General features: G+C 51.3%; 8 protein-coding genes across 8 annotated transcripts; 5 read left to right on the top strand and 3 right to left on the bottom strand.

Moving 5' to 3' along the window:
- Positions 1–216: 216 nt before the first annotated feature.
- N7506_000339 (putative PB1 domain protein) lies at positions 217–2,045 on the top strand (the record flags this gene model as incomplete). Its single annotated transcript, XM_056949635.1, has 5 exons — positions 217–231; positions 291–440; positions 492–827; positions 875–1,960; positions 2,016–2,045. 5 exons carry the CDS (start codon positions 217–219, stop codon positions 2,043–2,045), a joined length of 1,617 nt encoding a protein of 538 aa, XP_056815550.1.
- A 589-nt stretch (positions 2,046–2,634) lies between these two features.
- Positions 2,635–4,161, top strand: N7506_000338 (uncharacterized protein; the record flags this gene model as incomplete). Its single annotated transcript, XM_056949634.1, has 4 exons — positions 2,635–2,680; positions 2,729–3,180; positions 3,245–3,786; positions 3,849–4,161. 4 exons carry the CDS (start codon positions 2,635–2,637, stop codon positions 4,159–4,161), a joined length of 1,353 nt encoding a protein of 450 aa, XP_056815549.1.
- Positions 4,162–4,220: 59 nt separating this feature from the next.
- Positions 4,221–4,571, bottom strand: N7506_000337 (uncharacterized protein; the record flags this gene model as incomplete). Its single annotated transcript, XM_056949633.1, has 1 exon — positions 4,221–4,571. The coding sequence occupies one exon, from the start codon at positions 4,569–4,571 to the stop codon at positions 4,221–4,223; it is 351 nt and encodes a 116-aa protein (XP_056815548.1).
- Positions 4,572–5,890: 1,319 nt separating this feature from the next.
- Positions 5,891–7,059, top strand: N7506_000336 (uncharacterized protein; the record flags this gene model as incomplete). Its single annotated transcript, XM_056949632.1, has 4 exons — positions 5,891–6,001; positions 6,048–6,521; positions 6,605–6,765; positions 6,819–7,059. The coding sequence occupies 4 exons, from the start codon at positions 5,891–5,893 to the stop codon at positions 7,057–7,059; spliced, it is 987 nt and encodes a 328-aa protein (XP_056815547.1).
- A 290-nt stretch (positions 7,060–7,349) lies between these two features.
- N7506_000335 (aspartate aminotransferase) lies at positions 7,350–8,875 on the bottom strand (the record flags this gene model as incomplete). The annotated part of the gene is made up of 4 exons (XM_056949631.1): positions 7,350–7,445; positions 7,502–8,344; positions 8,425–8,556; positions 8,612–8,875. Coding segments are annotated over 4 exons (1,335 nt in total), but the record flags the coding sequence as incomplete, so codon positions are not given.
- Positions 8,876–10,308: 1,433 nt separating this feature from the next.
- Positions 10,309–11,960, bottom strand: N7506_000334 (RING-H2 finger protein; the record flags this gene model as incomplete). The annotated part of the gene is made up of 4 exons (XM_056949630.1): positions 10,309–10,714; positions 10,772–11,294; positions 11,347–11,740; positions 11,793–11,960. 4 exons carry the CDS (start codon positions 11,958–11,960, stop codon positions 10,309–10,311), a joined length of 1,491 nt encoding a protein of 496 aa, XP_056815545.1.
- A 1,250-nt stretch (positions 11,961–13,210) lies between these two features.
- N7506_000333 (uncharacterized protein) lies at positions 13,211–15,283 on the top strand (the record flags this gene model as incomplete). The annotated part of the gene is made up of 5 exons (XM_056949629.1): positions 13,211–13,389; positions 13,445–13,763; positions 13,816–13,982; positions 14,025–14,401; positions 14,454–15,283. Coding segments are annotated over 5 exons (1,872 nt in total), but the record flags the coding sequence as incomplete, so codon positions are not given.
- An 834-nt stretch (positions 15,284–16,117) lies between these two features.
- Positions 16,118–17,359, top strand: N7506_000332 (phytanoyl-CoA dioxygenase family protein; the record flags this gene model as incomplete). Its single annotated transcript, XM_056949628.1, has 1 exon — positions 16,118–17,359. One exon carries the CDS (start codon positions 16,118–16,120, stop codon positions 17,357–17,359), a length of 1,242 nt encoding a protein of 413 aa, XP_056815543.1.
- Positions 17,360–17,790: the final 431 nt, after the last annotated feature.

Raw genomic sequence — 17,790 nt, 5'->3', positions numbered from 1 at the left:
TCGTCACACCGACACCTGGTGCCATTGGTGTCGGTTATAATACTGGCTCTCGCCAGGAGTGCAACTTGCTCCGACTTGTGCGCATCTCCAGACACCCGGGTCCTCTGGATTGAATCGCAGGGAAGCAGTGCTTAATTGCATAGTCTCTTCGTATGTCATCTAGCCACAGGTGAACCGCATAGCTCAGTCATTCCTTCATTCCTCCCAGCCTGCATCATGTCGATCAAACAAGTAAGGAGATATCTATCATCTTGGCTGAGAGCTTGCATGCTGACTTTGAACCACAAAAGGAAATTGAAACATGGGTGAGCGCTCTCGATGCCTATGAGAACCAAGACTTCGACGAGGCATTGCGCTATTTCGATCAAATCGCCGACACGTCAAAGATATTATTCAATTGCGGGGTTATTTATGCGACGCTGGGCGAGCATGGTAAAGCGGTAGGTGAACGTCAAATGCACTCCGTAAAGTACCAACTAACCGCGATAAAGGTAGAATGCTATCAACGCGCTACCGGTCTAGACCGGTATCTGGCAATCGCTTATTTTCAACAAGGAGTGTCCAACTTCCTGCTCGGAGACTTTGAGGAAGCATTAGCCAACTTCAATGATACTCTCCTCTATCTGCGCGGAAACACCTCGATTGATTATGAACAGTTGGGGTTGGTCTTCCGACTCTTCTCCTGTGAAGTTCTATTCAACCGAGGTCTCTGCTATATCTATCTTCGGCAGATGAACCCAGGAATCCAAGATCTTGAATATGCAGCCAAAGAAAAAGTCACGCCTGATCACGATGTGATCGACGATGCTATCCGTGAGAATGCAGATGTGCGTGAGACTATACGTATCTGTGATTCCCGCTAACTTCTATGTAGGGATACACCGTCTTCTCAATTCCAGTTGGGGTCCTCTATCGCCCGAACGCAGCCAAAGTCAAGAATCTCAAGACCAAGGACTACCTAGGCAAAGCGCGTCTAGTTGCCGCGTCTGATCGCACCCAAACTTCCGATCACCAGTGGAGGCCAATGCCGGTTGACAAGGGTGCCCTCCAAGGTCGCGCAGGTGTCTCATTTGCCTCGAGCAACTTAGTACGCGACAATCTCAGTAGCCGCACTCGCCAGCAATCCGAACCTCCCCTCAACCGCAATGTATTCCCACCAACGCCACCGCCAGATGATCGATCAGTCAACGCATCAGGAAGCCAATCAACCACTGGACATCAGCGCTCGTCATCTCTACGCCTGGCCCGCCCACCACGCTTGGACCTGGACCGCACAGGAGCCGCTCTAGACCGACGAGTACCAAACCCAAGTCAAGAAAAACCACGCATAGGAACCACGCGCACAGCATCAGAGCCTCGCGGCCCATCCCGATACAGCAACATGCGAGGATTTGCCGAACCAGACCAAATCGAACGGTCAAGCTTACAAGGTCATCGCCGGAATCTCAGCGATACAAACCCGGTCTTTGAGTCAGAATACGGACAAGACTCTCGTGACCCGTACTCACCCCAACGAACCCCGGGCTCAGGATGGGGTCGAGGTTCCCGTCACCAACCACCCCAATTCATAGAGGAAGAGGAAGAGTACGTCGAAGGGGGCCACCCTGCGTCGAATTTGAACGAAAAGTTCGAGCTCGTGGGTGCGGGTCCGAGCCATCGGCGCACACCATCCCCGGTCCGGAATTCTCGTCACACTACGCGACGGTCGGGGATCCAAAAATTCCGCACGAAGGTCCATGCGCCCGATGACACGCGATACATTATGATCGGGCCGACCATCACATTCGCCGAGTTTGAGAGTCGCATACAAGAGAAGTTTGGGTTCAAGTGTCCTCTCAAAATCAGGGTTCAGGATGATGGGGACATGATCACAATGGTTGATCAGGAAGATTTGGATTTATTGGTTAGCTCGGCGAAGGAGGTGGCGAAGAGGGAAGGGAGTGAGATGGGGAAGATGGAGGTGAGTTTTCGTGCCGTGCTTTTTCATTGACATTTTTACTGACTTCAATTTCTAGATCTGGGTTGAGGAACGAGCAATGATTTGAAGTTTGATTTATTAGCATAGTGATTTTGATTATACCCTGACGCATTTAGCTTGAAGAAATACCAATGCATGGAAGATCCAAGGACGCCACATGAGAAGAGGTTTGTCTGCTTGAATCTTTTCTTCTTCTTCTTTTTTTTTTTGTGTGTAAATTGGGAATACCTAGGCCCTAGTCGTGTACTTAGAGTTAATTAGGGTAAGTCCTGGTGGAATTCGAAGATAAGACATTCGTCATTGAACAAAGGCAATCTCATGAACCATTTACGGGCGGGATGGCTCTATCCGAAACTAGTATTTAGAGTCCTGTAAGGATCTGCGCTTTTGACATATGTGTTTGGGTCCATACGGATCAGATGCCGCCAATAAGGTATCGAAAATGATATAATTCCTAGGACTCTCACCGAGAAGCTTGTAAGATTCCTTGCTTTTACCCTAGACTCCCAGGGTTCGTCGATCGGATAGTGACGAAAGAGTGGACCTTTACTTCCAAGGTTCGACGACAAGCTTTGACAGCTCAATTTTTTTCTCTCATTCTTAAATTCCATGTGTCGCACTGATAGATTCATGTCAGACTTTTTTTGGGCAACAAAATGAGTTTAAATAATAGCGCCAACAGCGCCAATGGCCCTGTAAAAGGTACCAACCCTCCCCATCTATGACCCAAGACATCACTGACAGTATTAGATACTACCCAGATCCCCGAATATGAAGCTCGTCGCGGCACCCAAGAAGAAGGAAGCAAGAAAGATCGCCTGGGCACCAACCCAAGCTTCAGCCTTGCGGGCTCCGGCGCCCAGAACCCGAACAATACCAACCAGGGCCCATATATGGATGAAGAATACCAATCCTACAACCCGCAGTATGGACACAACAACGAAGGACCAACATGGAGTTTAGCGCAACCACTCCCGCACATCGTGCGACCGGGCATGCGTCACGGTGCCTTGCCAGAAGACCGAAAAGAGGACAAAGAAGCCATGCAGAACAGCGAGTATGACGAATCGCCCGAAGCTAAGAAACAGCGCTCAGCAGAGGCTCGCACGAATCGGGTCAACGGTCCAAACGATGACGGCTTCTTCAACACCTGGTCAAAAATCAGACATCATCTCCGCGAACCACTAGCCGAATGGCTCGGCGTAAGTTTCACTTTCTTTTTAGCTTGTGGTTCCCGTCCAGTATATTCGATCTAACCACTCCTAGACAACGATGGCAATGACAATCGGTCTCTGCGCAACATTGTCTAACTTCACCTCGTCAGGTCAAGCAGGCTCGTACCCAGCGCAGAGCGCTGCGTGGGGCTTCGGCTTCATGATCGCTATCTATACCACCGGTGGTATATCCGGAGGTCACATGAATCCAGCCATTTCAATCTCTCTCTCTGTTTTCCGAGGATTCCCTGCTCGTCGCTGTGTTGTTTATATTGCTGCGCAATTGCTCGGTGCCATTACCGCGGGTGGATTTGCTTATGCGCTGTATCATGATGCGATTGTGGAAGTTGCGGCTACCGCCAAGCTTCCTCAGAATGCAAGTGCTGCAGCGCAGGCGCTGATCACAATGCCGAAATCGTTCGTGCATCCTGCAACGGCTTTCTTCACTGAATTTGTGGGCAGTGCGCTTCTGGTCGGTACGATTATGGCTTTGGGTGATGACTCGAATGCCCCGCCTGGTGCTGGCATGCAGGCTTTCATTCTGGGCATTCTTATTTCAGTCATCATTCTTGCTCTTGGATATAACACTGGAGGGTGAGTTTTTTTTTTTTTTTTTTGTCTGTCTTGTTGTAATTATTACTAACATTTGCTACTAGCTGCTTCAACTGTGCCCGAGACTTTGGCCCTCGACTCGTTGCTGTCATGGCGGGTTGGGGTGGTCATCTCTTCCGGGAAATGCATGCCTGGTGGGTGTGGGGACCTTGGTGTGCAGATATCAGTGGTGCATTGTTTGGTGCTCTGGTCTACGATATGGCCATCTTCACTGGTGGCGAGAGTCCAGTCAACTATCCTCCTCGACGACGTAAGCGGGCATACCGTGTGCGAGCTTTGAACCTAAAGAAAAAGCTTCGTTTCGGAAAGAAGAAGGTTGAAGATGTCGAAAGGTCTGTTCGGGAGACTGAGGAATGAGTTGGTTTTGAAGGGCCCATAAAAGCATCAGGCAGTCCATTTTTCGTATATTACATTTTTCACAAAAGCATTGTTCGTTTGGCGGTACATGAACTGAGTGATTCCCTTCGTTGCCTTCTCATATCATGCTCATTCTCCAGCAATATTTCCTGGACACAGCGGCTACCGTTGGGGTTGTGTTTGACACGCTCGTCATTGAGGATGTTGGTGAGGGTTGCTTTGACTTGATAATGGTAGTCGCGAAGCTGTGTGTCCATGGCAGCGGTGGAGTTCTCTGAGTCCGGCTGGATAGCGTTTTCTTCACAAGGCGTGGAGTAGGTGGTGGATCGCTTGAGTGATGGGGCAAGTCGTAGAGTTGGCAGCTTTATAGAGGTAGCTGCAGGGTGTATATTTTGAGACGGTCGCTCCATTTTGATGGGAATAGTCATGCTAAGATTGCGAGTTCCAAGGTTGAAGGGAGACCATGAGGAATGTCAGCCCACTTATATACCTCCTGAGCAAACGTGGACGTGTTACTCAGTGACGTCTGACCGGCAGATCTGAAACCTGGCTGGTTCCTTGTCCCATATAACATGTATAACATGTATAACACACTCTCAGGTTATGAGCATGGATTCTCCTTTTTTTGAGTTTACATCCCTGTTTACTCTCGCTATGACCGTTGAGAACATGTGATGTATCTAACTCTAACTGGTCGCCACTGTGGAAACTACAGGGATCAGCTATATCAGTCGGAAGGATGGCTGAAATTCCCCGTGTCTGTTCGTATTTTTCTGGACATCAGGCCCACATGGAGTTAACTCTGAAGTTGGAATTTCGACTTTTGTATTGAATAGACTCTATCGACTCTTCTTGGCGATCTGTGCTATGTTGTCAGATATCAACCGTCTTTCTTTGTCTGGAACATCCCGAATCCTTCGTATATACAGCCATCAACGTCATCACCCAATATCTCGAGAGCGATGATCTTAGCTGGCTTTCCATTTCCAAGTCTCATCTATGATGCAAGAATCTATTGAACAGATGGTCCAACCTCGAGATGAGGGTGCTGGTTCTAAGGTCGCCGCAATATCTGAGATGGGGTGATTGCACATGTCCAAATCAAGGTTTAGCATGGCATACCCCGTACATTTCTAGTGGTCAATTGCCACCACGAAGGGACATTTACCCGACCAATGTTTGGTGCTCGATTGACATTAGAAGTGATTGGACCGGATTCAGCACCTTCAATGTGCTTTCAAGATCTAGAATATGGAGATCAAGGACCATGAGACAGGTCCTCAGGTGACGATGATTTCATGTTCCATATACTTGCGAGTTCATTGGTATTTTCAGTGCCCCTCTGACATTCAGATCATCAGTTCAGTCTCAGATACTCAGTTTCGATGACTGTCTCCACTTCAGCCTGGGGTGCAGGGCTGACATCCATAAAAATCCAATGCTGCAGATGCGGGGAAGACAGAGTCGCTCTGGCCGTGCTTCGTGGCAAGGTCGCTTCTTGGGACATGGCTCGGAGATGAAGCAAAAAGGCTTGCCACTTGGGAGTATACGACGACCTTTTTGTTCTCGTGTGTAGCTGTAGACAAGTGTGATCGAAAAACAATCATCAAATTGAAACCACATGGTCCGTTGTAAACAAGGTGCGGGATGCGGGACGGACCATCCGCGCAGTGACGTTGATCAAATGTACAGAAAACACATCTCCAAACCGTCCATACTAAGTCCAGCCATGACCGATCTAACGCCTACACTCAATGGCCTGCTTTCCAAGCAAGGCTCATCCATCCCAAAGCCCATCTCAAAAACCGCCGACGAGTTTCTGAAAGAAGCCTACCGAATCGTAAGCCAGCCAAACAACCCTCCATAACCCAATCTAACAACCCCAGAACTCACACATCACCTCCCTCCTCAAATACCTCCAATCAATCCGTCACTCCTACCTCTCAACAACCCAACGCCGCCAAAATGCCCAATCCCAATCCCAGACCCAGACTCTCACCGACCCCGAACGCGACGCAGTCGACACCTCAACCGCCCTCCTCCTCCGCGATCTAGCAACCTCAATCGCAAACCTCTCTTCAGCAGAGTCCCTCCGCCAAGAAACAACCTCAACCCTCCTCCGCAAGAAATACGGCCACTCCGCCGCCGGCGCCGCACTATGGCGCTGGGCAGGCGACAGCGGGACCAAGTCCGCCGAACAACTGCGCGCAGAGGAAACAGCCCGCTCAACAACCACCGTCCGTGAAGCCGTACTATGGTACCTGCGACGCGGACTCGAAGGCGCAGCAGGCGCGCAGCGGAGAATGGTCGAAAAGCGAATCGAGCGAGTACGGGAGAAGGAGAAAAGTGTTCTCTACAAGGTTGCCGGGGAGCCGGGCGGAAGGGATCTATATCTAAATCTACGGGGGCGTCGTCGACGTCTACATCTAGTCCCACATATAAGGGGTCAGGATCGGGCGCGGGTCCAGCGCCAGACGCAGCGGTTCTGAGCGAGGCGGATACGGCGCAGATTGAAGCGCAGCTTTCGCCGGAACAGTTGCAGCTTTTTGCGGAGGAGAATGATACTATGCTTAGGCATTATGAGGATACGCTTGGGAAGGTCCAGTATGGTATTCTGCGGATCCGGTTGCTGGTTTGTGCTAACAGGTATGATTTAGAAATGCCGAGAAATCGCTGCTGGAGATTTCGTCGTTGCAGGAAACTTTGGTGACGCATCTTGCTACGCAGGAGGAATATATCTCGCAGCTTGTTTCGGATGTTGATACGACGCAGACGAATGTCGGGCAGGGAAATCGGGAGCTGAAGAGGGCTACCGAGCGGAGGAGTACGGCTCAAGCTGTCTTCTGGGGTACTGTTGGGCTGTGCACTTGGCTTGTGGTTTGGGATTTGGTCTTTTAGGGCTGCTCTTTGTGGTTCGGCTTCCTTGCACATGTGGATAGGCCGAGGGCCTTTCCCTGCTCTTGTTTATTCAATTGTAGCATAGCATTCTTTTGATTGGTAGCATTTCTGTGGTAGTGATATGGTTCTACTACTATATCGTATCAAGGCCATGCAACTGTCTACATCATTCTTTGTGTGTGAAGTGAACCCAATCGAGGTACAAATTTCGATATAACTGTTTAGAAAAAGCATAAAAAAACGCCCAGACACGTCCAGATCTCCTGGATCGTAAGGTATCAAGTAAATTCCTAAGACGACTCGCGCACAACACTATCGACCGCTTCAGCGAAGTAATCGATGTTATTTGTGTTCAAGCCAGCCATTGAGATACGGCCGTTCTTTGTCTACAGAAAAAGTTAGCATAAATCCAGAACCGGAGTGCCCAAGAAGTTAAACTCACCATATAAACATGCCACTTGGAACGAAGAGTCATAACCTGCTCTTCAGACAGACCAGTGAAACTAAACATTCCAATCTGCGAGGTAATATGCTCCCAAGACCCAGGAGTCCCCTTAGCCTCTAATCGCTGACGCAAACCCGTGCGCATCTCCTGGATACGACCACTCATAGTGCGCAAATCCTCCTCCCACTCCTTGAACAGGACGGGGTCATTAAGGACGCGGCTAGCGATTCTCGCACCGTAAGCAGGTGGGTTCGAGATCTCGGAGCGCTGCAGGATAGCGAGCTGGGAAGCGATGTGGGCGGAGGAAGTAGAGGCGTCAGCGCCGGGGGCGGAGACGAAGTGGAAAGCGCCAGTGCGCTCACCGTAGAGACCGAAGTTCTTAGCGAAGGACTGGGCGACGCAGAGCTCGAAGCCCTGCTCGACGAAGTAGCGGATGGCCCATGAGTCGCGGACGAGATCGCCGGATGCGAAGCCTTGGTAGGCTGTGTCGAAGAAGGGGAAGTGGGAGCGTTCGCGCATGAGTGTTGCGATCTGCTTCCATTGTTCCTCTGTGGGGTCGACGCCTGTGGGGTTGTGGGCGCAGGCGTGCAGGAGGATGACGGAACCGTTGGGGGCTGACTGGAGGGCGGCGATCATGCCTTCAAAGTCGAGGCCTTTGGTCTTGGTGGAGAAGTAGGGGTACTTGGCGAGGGAGAGGCCGACATTGGTGAAGATCTGGTTGTGATTGGCCCATGTTGGGTTGGAGAGGTAGATAGCGGGCTTTTGGGGGTGGAATTTGGAGAGGAAGAGGCCACCCAGGTGGACAGCGCCGGTTCCCGAGATGGTTTGCAGTGTACAGATCTGGGGGGGTGGTTGCGTTAGTGGGGGGTTGTTTTGGGAAGGTGGATGCGCCTGTTCTATTTTCTTGGCCGGATACGTACGCGCTTTTCGCGGATGGCTGGGCTGTCCGCGCCGACAATCAGCTTTTGTGCGGCAGAGGTGAAGTCGGCGAGACCGCCAATGGAGAGGTATTCGTGGTTGAGACTGGGGTCGTTGTGGATGGCATCGTCGGCCTGTTTGCGATTAATATGGGCATTACATCATAGTTGGTTTCACAGCGAGGGGTACCTTTTTAACCACGGGCAGAATCCAGGGCTTTGCGTTGTTGTCGCGGTAGGCACCAATTCCCAGGTCAACCTTCTTATCGGAGGGATCTTCGCGGTATGCCTTCATAAGACCGAAGAGAGGGTCTTCGGGGGCAGCAGCCACGGTGGCCGCAGTGAATACGGAGGGAGTAGAGGAGCCCATGATGTGTGACGAAAGGTTGGATAGACGATCTCTGGCAGACATGGCGGGCCTTATATAGGAGTTTAATAATACACTTCCCCGGAAACTGACACCGAAACGGGATTTACCTGCTTGCGTTCACCGGATTGGAGTGAGGGGGAGTAAATTGAGTAACAAAGTAACAAAGTAACAAAGTAATAGATCTGTTTGTACAACTTCTTTTCTATTTTCTGCCTACGTCTACCTTTATATTATATTTTTATCCTCGGCTGAACATACCGAGGGTGCTGATTGTGAAGGGTTCACATGCCGGTAGTAGAAGGTACATCCTTCACTTGCCTTGAGTCTTGACTTGATCTTGTAACTATCGTACACATTTCCTTTCTCTTCTTATTCCCATACTGTACAACTTCCAAGACTGTAATTAATACCTCCGACAGGCCATCCTCGCCGAAGATGTGTCATACAACGCCGGGTAAAAAGACGCATTGTGGAGACAGGCCTAATCGCATGATACTCGGTTATGTGCCTTACTGAAGGTAGTATTCGTACATTGTACCTGTATTGTGTGTTTCTCCAACTGCCAATCATGCGGGGATACCTTCCTCTCTCTCTGCCTCCAGGGTAATTTCCAACGGACTCCAGGAGAATCTCCGAACGAGGATGACCGGGTGTCTACAAACCCCACACGAGGGGGATCGGAATAACGATTAAGGCGGCTTTTCTCCGACGGCTCCACCGTTTTCCAGCCAGAATGCGCCTATTATTAATGTTTTTCCCCGACTCTGGGGTAGTTACCTAAATCGCCTCTCTTTGGTTTCCTGTTCACCTCCGTGATTAGCCCTGGCGACCGGGCATGGAGTCAGGGTTTTTATACCTCATCGCATGGGTAAAATGATAATCCCTCATCGGTATCACAGACATCGTGAAACCGGGTTGGCGTCAGCCGCTGATGCAATAGGTCGATCAGGCTGGACTGTATGGAGTTCACCCCGACTCGGTGTTCCTGGCGATCTTGACCCTGGGAACCTTAGTCTCACCCTTCTTGTGCTGCCCATGCTCCGTAGACACAGAGAGTACTCCGGATCCGTGGACCCTGGTGCTATCTCTGCGTATTTGCGCAGATCCGCCACGGTTGACTACCCTGCTGACCAGCATAGCCTCAGGCCTATATTCTCCGGCGCCCGCAGGCAAATCATCAGGGGCCAACTCTTACCTTTATCAGGTCTAGACCTACCTGTGGACTTCCAATATGAGCGCATGACGTCTCGACCCTCCACCTTCACCTTCAGTTCATTACGAAAACATCTCGATCACGATCTGCGTAGATAGGTAAATATTGACTGGAATATCCACATGTATGAATCTTAGATAGATACAAGTAACAGAAATCCTTTTCCCAACGCCATGCCAGCTTTAAACAAAATATCCTGTAAAGTAAATAACGCCAAAAAAATATTCATAATCGTGTCAAAAAGTATGTGCAAGCGTAAAGGAGTGAATATGTCACAGGGGAGAAGTGTGATGGTGAGATGAGATCATGCAGTGGAAGGAGGCATGTGAGCAGGCGCAGGAGCGGTGGGAACCTCGGCCTCGGCCTCAGCCTCGCCGTGAGCGCGTGTTCGGATACGGAAGCGCTCGCGCAGTCGGGTCGTCAGACGGGTCCGTCGGCCTTCTTCATTTTCGGATTGGTTGGCTTCGCGAACACGACGGAGGGCGGCGAGGCGCTCTTCCACTGTTGCGTCGCGCATACGACGGGCGTTGAGGGGCCCGTGGAGGTAGTTGGTCAGACGGCGGCTGTGTCGGGTTTGAGTGGCTTCAGGTTGCGCGGCTACCTCTGGAGTGCTCGTATTTTCTGTGTTTCCTGTGCTTTCTGTGTTTCCAGCATTCTCACCATTTTCTGTCTGCTCGGTCTCTGCCTGGGGCGGGTTGAGGTCAATACGACTGGAGGAGAGTTAGTTTCTTCTTTTATGTTTTTGGCTGTCTTGGATTCAAACTTACCAGAGAGGGCAAGTGCCAGAAACATTCATCAGCCAGGGGTCAATGCATTCCATGTGGAATTGGTGGTTGCAGGGCAGAACACGTAGGTCTTGGCCCTTAATGAAATCATCCGTGCAAATCGGACATGAGAGATTACCAGCGTCGGGCACCGTTTCACTCTTGGCCTCTGGAGCGGTCGGGGTGGGTCTCTCCTCTCCGTCCGGGGTTGACACTTCAGATACGGGGGTGGTGGGCTCCGTGATGCCGTTTCCTCTCGGGGAGGCATGAGTAGAATCCTCCGGGTTCAATTCGACGTCGCGCTTAGCGGCTTCCACATCGTCCGGCTTGTCATCATATTTGACAACCGGGATGGTATCCAGCATGGCTCGAGCTATACCTCTCGCTCGACTCTGCCGGACTCGCCCGGCAATTCGGCGAGGTCCGTACCGTTCAGGATGGCGATGCGCCCGAACGGCACCTGTGATGATGATACCCAAGAACAATGCTGTAATGATGCCGGTGATACTGTACAAAATGATCATGGCTAGAAGAGTCGGTTAATCGATGAGCGTGGCCGGTGGAAGCGATGGACAAACCTGTGTTGGGGCTGTCACCGGAGCCTCCGGTGTCTCCTCCACCCCCAGAGTCGGTGGGCACATTGAAGGACGACATGGAGACGATGCTGATGAGCGGATGAGATTCGTTCCAGGTACTCTGCAAAGCGGAAGCGATGTCCCGGCTATAGATGGAAAATATATTACGATATCGATTGGCGGTCTCATCGACTGTCAAATTACAAGAGAGCGCGGATTGGCTGTAAAGCACCAGCGCGGCAGCAGATTGAGCAGAGGTGACGTATTCAATGTTGTCGTCAACGCCGAGATTTCCGGTGTAGAAGTCGGAATCGCAGGAGATGAGAGCGATTTCCGATGGTTTTAAATCCAGGGAATTGCCTGAGGTGACTTGGGTGGCAGTGCCCGAGATGTTAAACTGCGGACCTGTCAGCAGCGGCCTAATGGAATTTCGGTTTCAAGGACCGTACGTTCTGATTGCTGCTTTCGGATCTCAGCTCGCTTGTCAATGGAATGAGCCTGGTCCCATTGAGTGGAGACCCGGAGATGCGAAAGGAAGGGTAGTGAGTGAGGTTAGAGGGTGCGGCAACCACATTGGCCTGTACAGAGAGGAAGAAGAAGAAGAAGACGAGCAGCATCTATGCGAGATTGTGTGGGTACATTAGTCAAGAGAAGAGGTGGAAACGTGGAGGTGCAGGGAAACCGGAAAACAGGAAAATGAGGGGAGGATCGGCACTAACGGAGAGGATCACGGATGACGATAAGAGTCGCTTTTTGACTTTGACTTTTCTGTGGTTCTCTTCTTTTTTGTTCGTATATTCTGTTCTTCCATATTGATACATGATACATGAGGCTGAATCTATTCTCGTGATGTTCTCCGTTATGGGTTCATTCTGTCCAGGCTGGACTCGAACGCTCACTGCGTATTCAATTCTCCGTACTCGGTTACGGCTCTACCCCACGCCCAGCCCCAGTCACACCGAAGTCACTGATCGTCGGGGTTTAGCGACTATCCTCCGTCATATCCGCACGTAAAAATTAATGCCAATGCTGAGCCAATGCTGAGCGTATGGGCCAATCCCTCCGGATATCGCTCTCGTATCCGGGCACTCGCTTTACCTGCTCCCGGCTCTTCCGTCTTATATCACTCGGTACCTTCCCCCGACATCTGAGCTTTCGTCAGGATTCATACGGAGTACTTGGTACTTGTATCCAGGGCTGCTTATTTGCTGTATTATTCATCTTTTCTTTGCTTTTCTCCGTACTCGTCCCTCGTCCCGATCGACAGTCCACGCACCACCAAGCGGTCCGTGGGCAGACTTTCACTCAAAAGGCAACAGACGGAAATGAAAAAAAAAAAAAAGGTGATCTTGAACTGAACCAAAACCTTAAGTCTTTTGCTATTCAGCATTTCACAAGGGCAATGCGAACACCCGGGGACATGGTGGAAATCAAATCCCCGCAGAGTTCCCGGAGTCCGGACTTATAGGGTTAATCAGGCGAGAGTGTCTTCCGGAGTTGAGGTACTTAGTACTTCGTACTTTGGTGCCCAGACGCGTTAGTACATGTAATATGATACGGTCAGACGTTAAGATGCTTAGATGGTGAGATGTCAGGAATGTTCCCCAGACTAACTCCGTAAGAGGCCTCGGCTCTGATCGACTGCAAAGGGGGAAATTAAGACTTTAATTCTTTAGACCATTTTAGACCCTAAAACAACTGGGGCTAGGGGTTGGAAAATTTATTGAAACAAAATTAAGAACAAAAGCAAAGAGACAAGCCCAAAAAAAACAAGACAAAGAGGTCGAGAGAGAGAAAGAAAAAAAAAACCTCCAAGACATCTAGAACGCCCCAAAATAGAAAAATCTCATTCTCTCCTTCTCGACAGCCCCTCAGCGGCAAAACCCGCCCTTCTTTTCTTTCCTCCTTTTTGGCTCTCCACATCTCTCCACTCCTTTCTAGGACATGTCGTGAGAGTCTTGTCTTTGTCCCTATCATCTCTTGCGGCAAGATGCCCGACTCTGCCACCCTCTGGGAACACCGCTTTGACGGGAAGCCCATTTCACCGTGAGCCCTTCTTCCAACCCCCCTTGTCAAACCGCATTTTCTTAACGCTCGACAGAAACCCCGCCATCGCCGACCTCGATATTGAACGCAATGAGTTGGCCCATACCTGGAAGCGTTTCGTCGGTCTGCTCCTGCCGCAGGATCAGGTCGAGTGGGACGAGCGGCCACAGACCGTCGACGACGTGAAGTCCCTGCTCGGAAAAATCAAGACCTTTTGGATGTCGAGGCCGCGACAACGAGTCTTCAGTGACTCCATGGATCTGTGCGATAGACTCCTTCCGACCATGGACACCCATGCGACCTTGTTGTCCGCCCTCCCGGACGCCCTGTCATATACCCCTCTTTTCTACGGCGTCCTCCAGTCAGTCATTAAGGTGGGTGCTTCAATCAACAACTTCAACCTTTGGATCTCAGCTGACAACTCAGGCATCCTCGCACTACCCCCGGGTAATGGAAGGCCTGGCTACCGCACTACTAAATATACACGACGCCCTAGGCCTTCCCGCCGACCGTAGCTTGCTCCCGACCGCCGTGAAACACATCACCAGAACCTACGCCCTAATATTTTTCTTCCTTACCGAGTTCATGGACTGGTATGTCCGGAGGTCCACCTGTCAGCTACTCAACATCCACAGTCAGGATGTGTACTCCGAGTTCCGCCATCTCGTCATATATATACAGCGCCAGGCACACGATCTGCCTTGGGAACATTCGAACATGGATATGGACGAGGACTACCTGGACCCGTATAGCCCACGGGCACTGTGGGAGGAGTCTCGACTCAGCCAGGTTGGACAACAGAAGAAAGACCGTCGGATAGCGGCACAGAACACTATCACTCGACGGCTTATCTGGGAGATTCAACAAGATGCGGAGGAGCGGGCTCGGTATAGAGAAGGCCGGGATCGGTTGCTGGCAGAGACGCTCAGCTCTGTGCGTGAGCAACTGCAACCGGTCAGCGAACAGAGTAGTGGCATCGTGTGCATGACTACACCTCCGATTCCTAATATAGGTAGGACTTTCCTCTTTGGGATAGATCTGACAATTAGGCTAATCCGTGACAGATACCTCCTCGTTCGAATGGTCCAGAGGATCTAAACGCCGCCTCGCACGCCTCGAGATTCAGAGCTCATCCAAGCACCTCCAGGACTTTTTCGACAGCGACGATCAGATCTGTGACTACGAGCCAGAAGTCAAGGTCGTTGCCGATAGCAGTGTCGTTGCGTCTCTTCAGCAATGGGCTACCAGCCCACGCTCCCAGGCCCTCGCGGTGGGCGGCACTCAGCCCACTGTTTCGCCCAGCCCCGTAGCTCTTATTTCCGCCTGCTATGCCTCGTTCGCACGCCAGGCTCGACTGCCCGTCGTCTCTCACTTCTGCGTCCTCCCTACAAAAGGGGTCAAGGGACTGACACTCCACGAGCAAGGCCTGATCGCACTGACCTACAGTGTCATCCGACAACTTGTCGACTGGCTTCCACCGGTAGTGGACAGCGACGCCGTGCTCGATCTGAGCGCAGAGCGATTCCGCCAACTCGACGGAACCCTTACCAGCTGGAAAGCCGCCCTCTCGCTAGTCGACACCCTTCTACAATCCGCCCCGCCGCTTATGGTTTTCCTGGTCGACGGCCTAGATGCCATTCACGACGCTTCAACCGACGGCCCCATCCGCGAACTCGTCCGCGTCCTCCTCACCCACACCCGTCGCCAACCACAGGGCGGACTCAACGGCCATGGCCCAACACTCCTGCTGAAGGTTCTCTTCACGGTCATCGGCCGACCCAGTGCCCTTGTCGAAACCATGGCCGAACACCAGCTCGTTCTCGACAATCAAGCTGACCTCCCGCCCTCCGAGCCCGTTCTCAGCTCGGACCTTGGGGTCATGATGAATGCATGAATTGCGGGTGCGCCTTACGCCCGTTTACGACAACAAGGGGAAAAAAGACGTTTTTGACATTGAAGCATACATTTGCGTGGGTTGGGTTTTACTTTTCAAGGCACTGTCCTGGAATTTGGTTCTATCGTGGGCGATATAACTGTCCCGTGGCGTTGCGATGCTGGCGCTCTCAGTTGTTGTTTTTTTTTTCTCTTTTGGATTTTCTTTTCATATCAGTGGCTAGTGGTAGACCTGTACTATACTGCTTGATAGCTGTGATACCCATCTAGGTCTAGAATAATTTGTTCTCTCTTTCTCTCTATCATACTCTCTCATCTCTCACATATTACCCCCGTGGACTCTTTACACATGCTCTCTTTCTCTACGCGACCTAAAAAGTTCATCAACACTTCGAAGATTCTTAATATTCCAAGGCTAGGAAAAGAGTCCTTTAGATATTCCGGTTGTCTATTTATGCCCGCGATAAGTAACCTTTCAAGGGTTCGAGAACCTATGTGGCCTCGACTTAAGGTTTTGTTTATACTACCAACTTCATCTCCGAGCTGTGGACTGATCAGGAATACATAAATATCGGCAAGGACATCTCAAGCATTTCAAAGCGTTTTGCCTTTGTCTTCGCCTATCCGTATTCTAGCTATAGATTTCCATCGGAAACCAATTACCGACAACCAGGATGACCTCCAAAATGAAACGTCACGTCCCCGCGAGTGGTTCGGCAAAACGCGAAAATGCGGGGACCCGATGGACATTGAAATCCGGCCTCAAGATATTTAAGCAGCGCCCAATAGGTCCTTCACCGGGCAATCAATCGGGAACCATCTGCATATTTACGAAATGAACGGACACACAGACGCACCGCAGGTGTCCTCGCGACTCTATTCCCCCGCAACCCCACATCTCCCAGACTTCCAGGCCATCTGCGCGCAAACAACACAGAAAGCAACCTACCCACTCGCAGCCGATATCGAATTAAATATCCCAATCTACGACCTCTCAGCCCTGGAACCAATACTCTCCGCCTCCCTCCTATCATCCCTCCAAGATGAGTGGCATCACATCCTGCATCAGGGTCCAGGCGTCTACGTCCTGCGCTCAATGTATGCGCCCTCGAAATACGGCTCAACACTAGAAGCCACGAATAAAGCATTCAATGCGATCATCGCCCGCGAGCGCGCTTCAAATTCCACAAAGGGTGACCATTTCGCCACGGGCGGCGCCAACGATCGCATCTGGAATGCCTTCTCAAAACACGCCCTGCAGGACCCGGCCTCCTTCACGGACTACTACTCGAACCCGTGGCTAGCAGCCGTTTCGGAAGCTTGGCTGGGCCCGGACTACCGCATCACAGCTCAGGTGAACGCCGTGCACCCCGGCGGAAAGGCTCAGGAGTCCCACCGCGACTACCACCTGGGATTCCAGGAAGAGAGAGCTTGCCAGCGGTATCCGGCGGCCACGCAGCTTACCTCGCAGTTCCTGACATTGCAGGGGGCTGTGGCGCACAGTGATATGCCGGTGGCTAGTGGGCCGACGCGATTCCTGCCTTACAGTCAGACGTACAAGCCTGGGTACCTTGCATGGCGGAAGGCTGAGTTCCGGGAATTTTTCAACGGGTCGTATGTGGCGTTGCCGTTGGAGTTGGGAGATGGTGTTTTCTTTAACCCGGCGCTGTTCCATGCGGCGGGAGCTAATGAGATGGGGGAGGATGGGTTCCGGCGTGTGGCGAACTTGTTACAGGTTAGTAGTGCGTTTGGTAAACCGATGGAGACGGTGGATTCGGTGCCGATTGTTGAGAAGACGTGGGAGTTGATGAAGGGGAGGTTGGTGGCGGCTGGGAAAGTTGCAGATATACTTGATCCAGAGCTGTATAGCTTGGAACAAAGGGAGCTGCGGGCTCTAGTGCAGGCTGTCGCAGAGGGATATCCATTCCCTACGAATTTGGATCAGAGACCACCTGCGCCCAGTGGAATGGCACCGGAGAGTGAGCAGGATATTGTGCTGCGGGGGTTGGCGGAGGATTGGACCACACCGGATATTGTTGCTGCTTTGGAGCAGATGCATCTTGATTCCAAAGCTTAGCTCCAAAACAATAAACAAGATCTCATGTACTCCATATATTTTGCAGGTTGTACGGAGTAGGGAGTACTCCATGACGAGTAAGATGAAGGCACATCATAGTTATGTCAGGATGTCGTCTTAAAATCCAGGGAAAGTAAGACCCCTTTTGATCTCAAGCCACCCGCTGATGACAGTCGATTATTGGCCGATCAGACACATCGCGATGTGGGGGGTCAGTGGACCTGCATGTGCATTCAAAAATGCATGAACAACGGAGTTCTCGTACTGATGCTAGTCTGGAGATCCGACGATGAGGAGACAGGTGGGAAAAAATTGGGTCAGAGGGCACGTCTAGAGACGATCGGTAATAAAGACGTGAGCTAGGAGGAATTGTGCAGCGAATGATGAAGGAGGAAGTGGAATGGAGGATCCCGCTGTTATTATGGCGGTCT

Source organism: Penicillium brevicompactum (assembly GCF_028827555.1).
Source record: "Penicillium brevicompactum strain IBT 35665 chromosome Unknown utg000001l_segment0_segment0, whole genome shotgun sequence".
NCBI lineage: Eukaryota > Fungi > Ascomycota > Eurotiomycetes > Eurotiales > Aspergillaceae > Penicillium > Penicillium brevicompactum.
Note: the sequence above shows the minus strand (reverse complement) of the source record. Positions and strands in the feature narration are given on the sequence as shown.